Source organism: Meriones unguiculatus, chromosome 11 (assembly GCF_030254825.1).
Source record: "Meriones unguiculatus strain TT.TT164.6M chromosome 11, Bangor_MerUng_6.1, whole genome shotgun sequence".
NCBI classification, from domain to species: domain Eukaryota; kingdom Metazoa; phylum Chordata; class Mammalia; order Rodentia; family Muridae; genus Meriones; species Meriones unguiculatus.
Genome location: NC_083359.1, coordinates 64864187 through 64875472, shown reverse-complemented (window position 1 = coordinate 64875472; position 11286 = coordinate 64864187). Strand labels below are relative to the sequence as shown.

The 11286-nt window shown below is 42.4% G+C and overlaps 1 protein-coding gene across 4 annotated transcripts; it reads right to left on the bottom strand.

Annotated features, from left to right (window-relative positions):
- Positions 1–1355: 1355 nt before the first annotated feature.
- On the bottom strand, positions 1356–10843 carry Glrx2 (glutaredoxin 2). Of its 4 annotated transcripts, XM_021647481.2 has the most exons (6): positions 10488–10723; positions 8438–8544; positions 7472–7535; positions 4283–4459; positions 3467–3628; positions 1356–2477 (listed from the first exon to the last, which is right to left on the bottom strand). In XM_021647481.2, the coding sequence occupies exons 3-5, from the start codon at positions 7532–7534 to the stop codon at positions 3494–3496; spliced, it is 375 nt and encodes a 124-aa protein (XP_021503156.1). In that variant the 5' UTR covers position 7535; positions 8438–8544; positions 10488–10723; the 3' UTR covers positions 1356–2477; positions 3467–3493. The 4 variants fall into 4 exon arrangements, with proteins under 4 accessions (XP_021503156.1, XP_021503157.1, XP_021503155.1 ...); XM_021647482.2 differs by lacking the exons at positions 8438–8544; positions 10488–10723 and adding an exon at positions 10819–10843; XM_021647480.2 differs by lacking the exon at positions 8438–8544 and having other exon boundaries at positions 10488–10736.
- Between the last annotated feature and the right edge of the window lie 443 nt (positions 10844–11286).

Below are 11286 nucleotides of genomic sequence, written 5' to 3'. Positions count from 1 at the left end.
GGGGTTCAGGGGTCGTGCATGCTACAGTATATGATGTAGGTTCATTCCTTCCACCTTGGGTTCCAGGCTTCACACACAGGTCTTTAGGCTTACCTTCTGAATCTTGGGTTTTGCTTTAGTTCATAGTACCCTTTTTATGGCCATATGGTATGGAAAGAGAGTATGAGTCAGTGTTAATAGACAACCTGTCATGGTGGTACATGCTAGTTCCAGGAACCAGTATTCCAGTGCCCAGGAACCCATGGGTTAAAATCAGGTTTAAGGTCACAATGGGCAACAGAGCAGGACTCTTTCAAAACAGAAAGCAACATTGTAGCCTGGAGTCTTCTTTTTCCCTAACATCTTAGCTAGGGAGGTGAGGAACTTGGAAAACCCCAAATGGTCAAGAAGGAAACCACGCTGTGATTCAAAGGAGCCTTTGCCTACTAAGTCACAGGGATTTGTACCTTGCTTTCCCGTGCTCTAATAAAGTACCAGTTAAGTTCACTTACATTTTAAAAATATAAATTTGTAGTCCTGTCCTGGTCTCCCCGTAAGCAAGCAGTATAAAGAGTTCAAAATAAAGTTCTGTGTTGGCCCAGATTGTTGCCTTTAGGGCAGCTGCTGTCTTCAGTGCTTGCTTAGTCTCTGGAAATAAATCTACCCTGCTCCTACATTTGTATATATTCCCCTCCAGTGGCCACAACTGTGAACAGCAGGTTAGTCTAGCATCTGTGAATGTGTTGGTATCAGAGACCAAACCAGGAACCCCGCACATCTCAGTGGGTAAAATATACTTATTACATAAGCCTGACAACTCGAGTTCTATCCCAGGAACCCATATTACGGTGGAAGGAGAGAACTGACTCCATAAAGCTCTGATCTCCACATGCATGCATGCCACATTGCAGCCCTTCTCCCATCCTCCAAACACACACACACATCTGGTATGTATGTATGTTTCTAAGTTAAACCTAACATTTCTTTAAATTATGTGAGAGCCTAAGTGTGAGCCCACACATGTTCGAGTCGAGAACAACTTTCAGGGGTCCTTTCTCTCCTTCCATGGTGGGTCCCAGGGACTGAACTCAGATCATCCGGCTTGCCTTGCAAGCATTTTTACCCACACAGCCATCTTGAATGCATCGTTTTAAATGTTCAGAGCGGTGAAAACTTTCTTGTTACTGTCTTGAGTCTTTTTGCAAAGACCACAAGGCCTAAATGTAGTCAGAGCCCTTCATTTCTTTCACCTCTTAGCATCTGTGATGAGTAGAATCCTGGTTTGCAGACTAATTCCTTTTGATGTAATGCTAGACCCCCAAAAAGTAATCTTTTTTTTTTTTTCGAAGTCATTGAGAATAAAATTCAACACACTGTTTGGTAAGCATTGGAAGTTTATTTCTTTTTAAAATAAAATTATAATAAAATAAAAATAAAATAAAATCAAGATGACCTGTTGCCTTTGGTGTTCTTGAACCTTCTGATGATAAAGCTTATCTTAGAGCTATATTATTTTAACACTGACCATAACCAAGAGTTAAATATCACTCTTGCTCTTGTTTTCCACAAGCTTAGGAAGAACTAATTAGACATTTCTTTTAAGGATTAGTTGTAGATCTCAGGGATTAGGCACCTGGGTCTGAGTATGATACTACAAAACAAGTTCCTCAAAGCCAAGTACCCTATTACCACCTGATCCACCAGTGTAACTGCATTTAAGTAACCTTCTTATGACCGTATATCCAAATATGATTAATAGTGACAATAATGACAATTTTCCTTTCTCATGCATAACAGACTTCCTCTGTTCTCCAACATGAATTTTATAACATAGCAAAAATATAAAATGTCTCATGACAAAATGTAAAATAAAGGAATAAAAACATGCCTTTTTCTTTTCCTGACAACATTACAACTTAAATGAACTATCAGCACAGTCTAAAATTCTCACTATGTCAAGGTATCCAGAATGCAGATGTAGTCCAGATGAACATCACTGACAGCAAGCCACTGTCTTCCTCAAAACGCCATGATTCCTAGTCCATCTTGACCAGAAGGCTGAAGCACTCACTCTGGGAAGTCCATGTTCTTTCTACCTCTAAGTAAGGCTCAGAATTTGGTAATCTGTCCAATGTGACTCTGGGAATCTACTGGGGAAAGCATTATTTCATAGACATATAAAATATTCTAGACCAGATTAGCAAAGTATTGGAAATATTTTCAATGCTTTTAAAATAATTACTTCTTAAAGGGTATTTCAGTTTGCTAAGTTTATCTGAAATTAAATCAGTTTGAACAGTGTATTCCTAGTTAGGAAATGGTAAGGTAACATTAAAAGTGGCAACTATAAGAAGAGATAGTCTTATCCATCTGGGCTGCTGAAACAGAATACCTGACTAATTTATGAAGAGGAGATTTGCTGTTTATAGTTCATAAATCGGGAAGCTTGAAGTTACGGCACCAGCATCTGCTGAGGATTTTCCTGCTGCACGATGACACTGCAGAGGCAAGAAGAGTAAAAGCACAGGCGTGTGAGACTTAAGGGGACCAAACTCATCCCTTTATCAAGAACCACTCTTCTGTGATAACTACCCGGACCTTTAACATGAACTAACACATCTGCCCTCATGATGAACCACTTTTTAAAAACTTCACCTCTTTCTATGCCATGTGTCTCCAACACATGAAGTCTGTGATGAGGCACATTTGAAACATAACAAGGACCTTTAGTCTAAACTAATACCTGGTTCCCTTAAACATTTCCAGGCTAGGCATGGTGCTTCCACATGTAATGCAAGCTTGGGAAACTGAGGCAATGGGACTGATGTGAGTTTGAGGCCAGCCTGAGCTATTAAGAATGACCTTGTCTCCAAAAGAAAAAAGAAATTCCAGTAGCTGTTGCCCATTCTGGAAGGTAGAACATTCCAACTGATAATATGACTAAATACCTTTCTGAACTGTTTGAAAAGTTCATCCTCACTATATTGATACCTTTTGCCTTCTGCCAACAGAGATGTTTTCTTTTCCCTGTAACTATGAAGTAATTAGCAGTTTGGTTTTCCAACTATAAGCTTCTTTCCATCCTATATATTTAATATGTCTCTGATTATCTAGAATGTAGCATGAACGGCTATCATGATATAATATCCCAATCTATTGCATATCTACACCACATTAAATTTTAAAGAACTCACACATCAGTCCTCACTCCTGAAAGCTAGTGAATGCGAGATGTTAATTCCTAGATACTATAGGGAGTAAGAATTTCAAGTGCTTACTATCTCTTCATTGTAAAATTCATAAACAAATTCCTAATAAACCTTTCTTTTGATATAACTCCACCTTCTTCAGTTTTATAGACCCTTTTCATGCTCAAAAACTAGCAAACATGGCAGTTTATTTTGTTAATTATTTTGAGTCTTTATGAAGGTAATCCACGCACTTAGAACATCTTCAACAAGTAAAAGGTATGATTGCATTAACTAACATTTCCCGGTCCTGGTGACTATCCGCATCAGTCAACGTCGTTCCTCTTGTTCTTTTTTAAGTAACACTGATGAACCAGCGGCAGCAATTTTCCTTCTTTGTGAAGCCTATGAGTGTCGACTGCACCTCCAATAAATGATCCGCTGACAAATATTCTTGGAACCTGTTGAATAAGCAAACGTTAAATGAGGCCCAAGTATCAGAACTAGCCCAGCTTTGGAGGGAAATGAGGGAAGTCACTTGCCCAAGACAGCATTACAAGAGGAGGCATGATTCAAATCCAAGGCAATCTGATTCTAAAGCCCTTCCTCCTACAGACCACAATAATTTTGAAAGACAAAAATAAGGTCAGGCCCATGGGAGACAAGCAGTCATAAGGCGGGGAAGGAGCACTGGAGCAAGCAGGGGAGCTCTAACTGTCAGAAAAAGTGTACTTAGACTCTGGCAGGTATCCAAAAGAAAGAGACGGAAAAAAGAAAAAGTTGAGGCTTTCTGACTCAGGTCTCCAAAGGGCAGGCAGAACCCAGGGAACATCCTGGTGCTTGCATGTACACCTGAAAGCCAAAAGGGGACACCAGATCTCATTATAGATGGTGTGAGCCACCATGTGGTTGCTAGGAATTGAACTCAGGATCTCTGGAAGAGCAAGCAGTGTTCTTAACCTTTGAGCCATCTCCAATGCCATTTCTTTATCAATGTGAAACCCACAGGAATCAGAAAAGCCAGGCTCACTTTGTCTACCGAGAAAGTCCAGTGTCCAGGGAGCAGCAAGTTACCAGCTCACCACCAGGGACAGCAGGGCTAAGGCTGCACTCACAGTTCTTTCTCCGGTCATCTTTTGAAGAGCATCTTGAAACTGGCTACCATATTCCAGCATATCCAGTTCCACTGCTTTGTAGTTGACATTCATGTCATGGAAAATCTTCTTGGCCATTGAACAGTAAGAACAGGATGTTTTTGAGAAAATCACCACACAATTGTTAGAAATTGTTTCCTGGAAATAAATAAACAAACAAATAAATGAAAAAATAAATAAATAGAGCCTTTTCATCCTAGGCATTACCTTTTCAATGAAATCATAACTAGTGGGAGGAATATAATTTTCTGGAGTATGGAGTACAACTGTGTGCTCCAGTTAATAGTTCCTATCATCTATTTGTAGCATCTGTAGATTGAAGATATGATTCACTTCAAATAATGGCCATTAGAAAAAAAAATATCAAAACGGCGCCTGCGAGTAATATCAAGAATGAAACCAGTAACAGAAAATTGTTTTTTCTTTTCTCTCTCATATATTACAACAGCCAATTCTTAGACTGCAAATACTCCCCTGTACTCTTGCTGTCATGAAGTCATTTCAGCTTCACTGTAATCTTAATATAGGTCCTTCCACCCTATGTTACTTAAACTGCACAGATGAAGAAACTGAGGTGCAGAGGAAGATAACTAACTTACCTGCAGTTCTTGACTAACAAGTGAGATATGAATCCTGACCTATATCCCAGACACTTTATCTCTATTGGACATGTCAAACGATATAAGAGGTGTTCAAAAGGCATTTACTCCTTTCTGCTGATGAATTCCAGTTGCAAGAGAATGTATCATTTCTTCTTAAAATGCACAGCTTTCACCAAGGTGGACAATAGCCTTTTCTCGAAAAGCTATCGTGCTAAGCTATGCTTTCCAGGTTATCCTGGAAAACCCACTTCCAAAAAAGCCTGTCCAATGGTTTAAAGCTGATGTCATAAGCAAGTTCCCAAAATGACTCTATGATAGCAGCCTCAGTTACACTGGCCTCCGGGCCTTTACCTGGTGCCTGGGCTTTGGTGTATGTGTGCACACCCTCTGATGTTTTCTTGTGGTTAGTTTTCGTTTGTTTGTTTTTCAAGACAGGGCTTCTCTTGTAGCCCTGGCTGTCCTGGTACTCACTCTGTAGACCAGACTGCCCTCAAACTCACAGAGATCTGCCCACTGCTGACTCCCAAGTGATGCAGTTAAAGGTGTGTGCCACCACCACCTTGCCTGCTCTTTATTTCTAACTGCGTGGTTGTCCAAGTCCTTTAAATGATTTGGGCAGATAGCACTGGCATCTGCACAGGTCTTCAATGGACAAGTCTGAACATCTGCCAAGGTGGCTCTTACATGGTAGAGCATAAACAGTGACTTCAAGATGAAGACCAAAATACAAAGTACAAAACCCATACGAGCTGTTTCAGAACTCAGACTCACCCTTAGGGGTGAGAAGCTCTCTGAGTCATACCCTAGATAAAATACTACACTAATGAATCGATTTCAGACTAACACTGAATACTGAGGCTGGGAGGCTCACAGTCCTTTCCTCAATCTCCACACCATAACTGAAGCCAGGAATCTTCTACCATGCTATTTACGTTAGAGGCATGCTAAACCTATCATTTAGACTCAAAGAGATGAGCAGGCTGAGGGCCTCCACAGCACATAGCACTAATGAAATAAGTGGACCTCAGGACAGTAGTTTCAAAAGCACTTTTCACTTTCTGTCAAGCTCATCCTAACTAAATGCTCCAGGCTGCTGTCTTTGTATTTTAAAATAGAGGATGCCCCACACAAGAAGCTTCTTGCATTGCTGCTCTACTCAAAACATAGTAAGGTTAGCTAAAACAAACCCAGATTTATTTCTAGTGCACCTGGAAAGCAAAGCTCTGGGCCTCGCTTTTGCCAGGCTTATGCTCTACCACTAAGCTGCACCCTCAGTCCAAATCAGAAACAAGATACATGCAGAAGACAGAGAGGAAAACAAATATGAGCCTTATGAGCTGGAAGAAATATATATATATGAATAATTCTGGGGGTTTGTTTTTGTCTTCATTTTTTTGTTTGGAAATACAAATCTTGGAAATGTTGTCCAAAGAAGCCTTGAATTTTCTCTCTTCTTGCTTCAGTTTCCCAAGTGCTAGCCTGACAGGCAAATGACATCACAATCAGCTTAACACAAATTTTCTGAGGCAGAAATAATTAAGATTGACAATGAAAAAGAGAACAAGAGAATGCAACCACCTCCAGAATCCCTAAGAGAATAATTTATGGAGTAATTATTGCAGAGTAGGTTCTGTGTTATGGCAGAAAGCTGTTAAACAGCTGCCCATGACAAAACCACAAAATAACCCTTGCTCAGAGCAGCCTGATTCTCAAGTATCAACCATGGACTTATAATGGGAATGATAAAGATAAATAAATTAAAGAAAATTCCAGCCTCATGGATGGATTTCATTAAGAATAAATTTCAGCCAGGCCTGACAGGACAGACCTGTAATGCCAGCTACACAGGAAGCTGAGGGAACACAGCAAGTTCAAGAGCAGCCTGAGTTAGAGCAGTTTACGGTTAGCCTGGACAACTGAGGGACCATATTCCTCAAAGGAAAAAGTGAAAAAATGAAAAGAGAGGCAGCTCACTGGTAGAAATTTGTTTAGCAGTTCAGATCAACCTATATACTGTTAAAACAAAACAAAAAGTCAGGGGAAAAGGTCTAGAGATGGCTCAGTTGGTAAGAGCACCTACTGTACAAACACAAAAACCTGAGTTCAAGTTCATCATCCATATAAAAAGCCATGTGTGACTATGCACATACCTGCAACCCCAGCACTGAGAAGTTTGTGGGGTGATAGGGACAGCAGAGACAGAACTGCTGGGGCCCACTGACTACCAGCCTAACTCCGAGTTCAGTGAGAAACTATCTCAGAAGAAAAAGGTGGATAATAATAGAACAGGGACACGGGACATCCCTCCTCTGGCTCCCACACAAGCGAACAGGCAGTTGCATAGCACACACACAGAAATCACACAAACTTCAGAAATTTTAACTAACAAAATGATAGAGAACTTGTCACCAGGATAATTTTGATAGCATTTTTTAAAATAAATACTAGTTTAGTAATTTATTTTCTAAAATCTGTCAGTTCTAGACACAGACTAAGTGTATGAATTGCATAAGGTATTTCTTTGTCCTCCGACTTCCCCATCACTCACTTGGATCTGGTTCACAGGACTACTTGCTGACTTCCCCAGAGATGAAGATGTGCTGTTTCCCATTCTAAAACACATGAAAAAGATCAGCACAGTTAATACGGTGACCGTCAAGCATACAGTGGAAGACAACCTTAAATACAAACATGTCCAAATACTCAAAGCAGGGAAAAAGCTTGATCAGCACAAAATACCAGTTCACAAAGCATTTGTCTGCCAACACCAACAGGAACTATGTGCTTCCTTAAGCAGTCTTTCAATCAATTTTACCTGATAAAACCAATCTCTGTGTTTAAAGTTCAATACAGCTATATTCTTAGGTAAATTCATAATCACCAAATATCAAATATTCTGCCCTATTTAAAGCCTGACTACTGGCAATAAAATGTTTTATATTTCTTCTGAAAACATACAGAAGTGGGAGAGAGTAGGGAGCTGGAGATGACTCAGCAATTAAGAGCACTAGCTGCTCTTGCAAAAGACCCAGGTTCAGTTCCCAGAATCCCTATCAGGCCAGCTCATAAGCAACTACCTATCTATGAAACTCTAGGACATCTGATGACCTCCTCTTGACTCCAAGGGCATGCACACATATGGCATACGCTCACACAGACACACATACATATAAGTAAAACAATAACTCCTTAAAAATATACAAAAACTTCATGGATACTGTGAAGCAAAGAACCTGCAAAGACCAAAGGAATTAAGGTTTTCAACCACCATAATCTATAGTTCCCAATTTTTCAATCCACCAACTAGGAAAAATAATGACTCCCACTCAAAGGGTCTTGTGAAGATTAAATGAGTTGACATATACAGAAAGCAAAACTGTAACTTATACACAGTAAGTGTCAATAATACTTGATAGGAATCCTGATTACAGGGACCCCCATTGCTTCAGCATCTATTATATAAAACCTAAGAGTTTAGAAAAAAGCATAGATAGGCAGGTATGGTAATACAAACCTTTAATCCCAGTGCTTGGAAGGCAGAGGCAGGTGGAGATCTGTGACTTAAGGCCTGCCTGGCTTACACAGTGAGTTCCAAGACAGCCAGAACTATGTAAAGAGATCCTGTTGAAAAAAATTAAAATCGAAAAAGTACTAATTGGGCAAGGATATCTTAAAAAAAAAAAAAGCCAGTTATTTATCACTAATCCTAGGATCTTTTTCCCCTCCCTCACTCATTTTTTCTTGATCAGTTAAGCAAGGCCTGATGACATACTTGGAGCAAATTAGACATGACACAAACTATTAATCTCTCAAAAAATATAAAAAAAAGATAGGTGCTACAGAGAACTGCTCAAAAGTCTAAGGAATAAGCGTGAAGATGAAGAATTTAAAGTTCAAATAGTTTTTAAAATTTTTGTTGTTGTTGTGGGTTTGGGTTTGTTGTGTTTGTTTTGTTTTTTGTTTTGTTTTGTTTTTGAGACAGGGTCTCTCTACGTAGACCAAGATGACTTGGAACTGAGAGATACTCCTGCCTCTGTTTCCCAATGCTGGGATTAAAGGCATGTGCCACCATGCCCAGCTAATTGTGTTAAGTATAGATGTAAACTATTTTAAGTTTAAAATTTAAAGGTCCCAGTCAAAGCATGTCTTAAATCACAGGACGTTTCTGTGCCGTTTTTGAGTGAATCCACATTAAATGGCCTTTTCCAGTGCATATCAGCGCTGGATAATGAATGTCAGCTCTACATGGGCATTCTCGAACACTTCGCTTAAGCTGCAGTAAGGTGCCACAACAAAGATGAGTTAGAGACAGCAATCACTGCAACGGAATGTGTGTTCATCATTATAGATCCTCGCTTCCCAACAGATTAACAAGGACACCACTAAAAAAAAACCAACCAAACAAAAAAACCTGTGTGCTTATTCCAGGTGGAGAGTGAGTGGGAGGCTTGCAGGACTGCCCTACTTTGGTCCTGCTTTAGAGGAGTCAGCTTGGAGAAAAAAGCTGAGTGCCGGGCTTGGTGGCGCATGCCTGTAATCCCATCAGTCGGGAGGCGGAGGCAAGCTGATCTCTGAGTCTGAGGCCAGCCTGGTCTACAAACTGCGTACAGAACAGCCAGGCCTACACAGAGAAACCCTGTGTTGAAAAATCAACAGCAACAGCAGAAAACTTGTCTGAGTTTGTGAAGTCCAAAGCAGTGAAGAAAAGGCTAGAGTCCTTGGCCTCGAAGAGTGCTGGATGGCACAGATGCAGTCTACTTGGGTTTTCAACTCTGAAATCAAATCTTTTTCATCTCTAATTTGGCATTTACCTCCTCCTTAAACCTGTGCGTTCACAACGGATGAACTTTTCTAAGAAAACGAGAGGGCAGAGGAAGCACATTCTGAAATATTACCCCACTCTCTGCCAAAGAAAAAGCTCCGGAAAGGCACTCCGTTCTTGAGGCAGTCCCTTCAATTTCTAGATTAGCTAAGGGGCAGACACGAATAAACGCACAATAAACACTTCACCTCAACACTGGTAAAGCACTAAACTAGTCATGTTCCACTTATGGAACACCTGCTAGCAGGTGGCAGGTGAACGAAGCAGGATATATCCTGCTTTGCCATATCCAATAGGAAACAGTTCTAAGGACCTGTCAAAGGGTTGACACCTGGTGATCAGCGCTTTCAGAAGAGAAATCTAGAGACAGTGGAGGAATGGATGCGCTGTGGATGACGCTGAGAAGCCTTGACAGCTGCCTAGGCCAGGCCAGGTTGGTCACGGCTGGTGTGCCAGCCCAGGGTACGCCAAGGATGGAAGCCAAGGAACGCAACGCTCCCATCGAGCCAGAAACCACATCTACAGGATGCCAGAATTACTAGCTGCAAGTCTTGTTCACTTTCTGAGACAGGAGCCAAGGCTTAGCATCAAAAGAAGAGCGACATAGATCTCACAGCCAGGAACACCTTCTTTGGGCTCGCCCAGATCTACGCTGCGCTAAGAACCACACCCGGTGTGCGAAGCTCCGACTAACGCGTCCGGTGCGAGCTCACCGCAGGGTCCCGCCCCGCCCGCCGCGTACCCCGAACCCGCAGCTCCAGCCGCACCGCGCCGCGCCGCCAAGGTGCTCCCGCTCCGCACCAGCCGCCTCCCCGCCGAAGCCACGCTGCGCCAGGACATGGCCAAGGGTCCCGACGAGGGGACAGCAGCGGCCGAGCGTGACTACGACGCCCGGAGCCCGCCCCTTCGGCTGCCGCGCCCCGCCCCACCGGGCTGCCCGCGCCGCCGCCGGGCTCGGCTTGCCGCTGCGCTTCCTGGCTTTCCGCCTCCGCGCGCCCCGGAGCCCGCGCGCCCCCGAGCCCGCGCGCCCCCGAGCCCGCTGGTTCGCCGCCGCCGCGGAGAGACGCGCTCACCTGGCTGCCGAGTTTTCCCGATCTCTGCCGAGTTCTCCCGAGCTCCGCACGCCAGCAATCAAGGCTAAGAAGAAAACTCAGCGAAGAACTACGAGAAAAATGACTCCAGGCTGGGGTGGTGGCCCGGTGTTTACCTGAAGGTAGTAGCTCAGTCACCGCCTCCTGTCGGACAGGTTTGCGATGCCAAAGAAAGACCGGATGTCATCTTAAAATACCTATTGATTAGGAGTCCGTAAGGCGGCTGAGTTTTACCCTGAGGAAGTGAAAGGCAAGGGCAATCTAATGTTGGACGTTCTTACCGAAGAAAACAAGATGGTGTTTTTAAGATAAACTGAAAGTAAGAAACGAACTAGCCCAGAGATATTTAATCATGGCTTTCATAGCCATGACTGCCACAGCTGTGGGTGACAAGCCTACTGAAGCCTCTCAGTGATGGTAATAATAGCCCTTTGTGCGTCTTTTCATAAG

What these genes read in the sequence shown, in the direction of transcription:
- Glrx2 (XM_021647480.2), bottom strand. Translation starts at nt 10,585, where the DNA reads ATGTCCTGGCGCAGCGTGGCTTCGGCGGGGAGGCGGCTGGTGCGGAGC. An exon ending in GCTGGAGCTGCGGGTTCGGG is followed by an intron (nt 7,536 to 10,487) that starts GTACGCGGCGGG and finishes CATGTGTTTTAG; the next exon opens with AATGGGAAACAGCACATCTT. An exon ending in GTCCTGTGAACCAGATCCAA is followed by an intron (nt 4,460 to 7,471) that starts GTGAGTGATGGG and finishes ATTTATTTCCAG; the next exon opens with GAAACAATTTCTAACAATTG.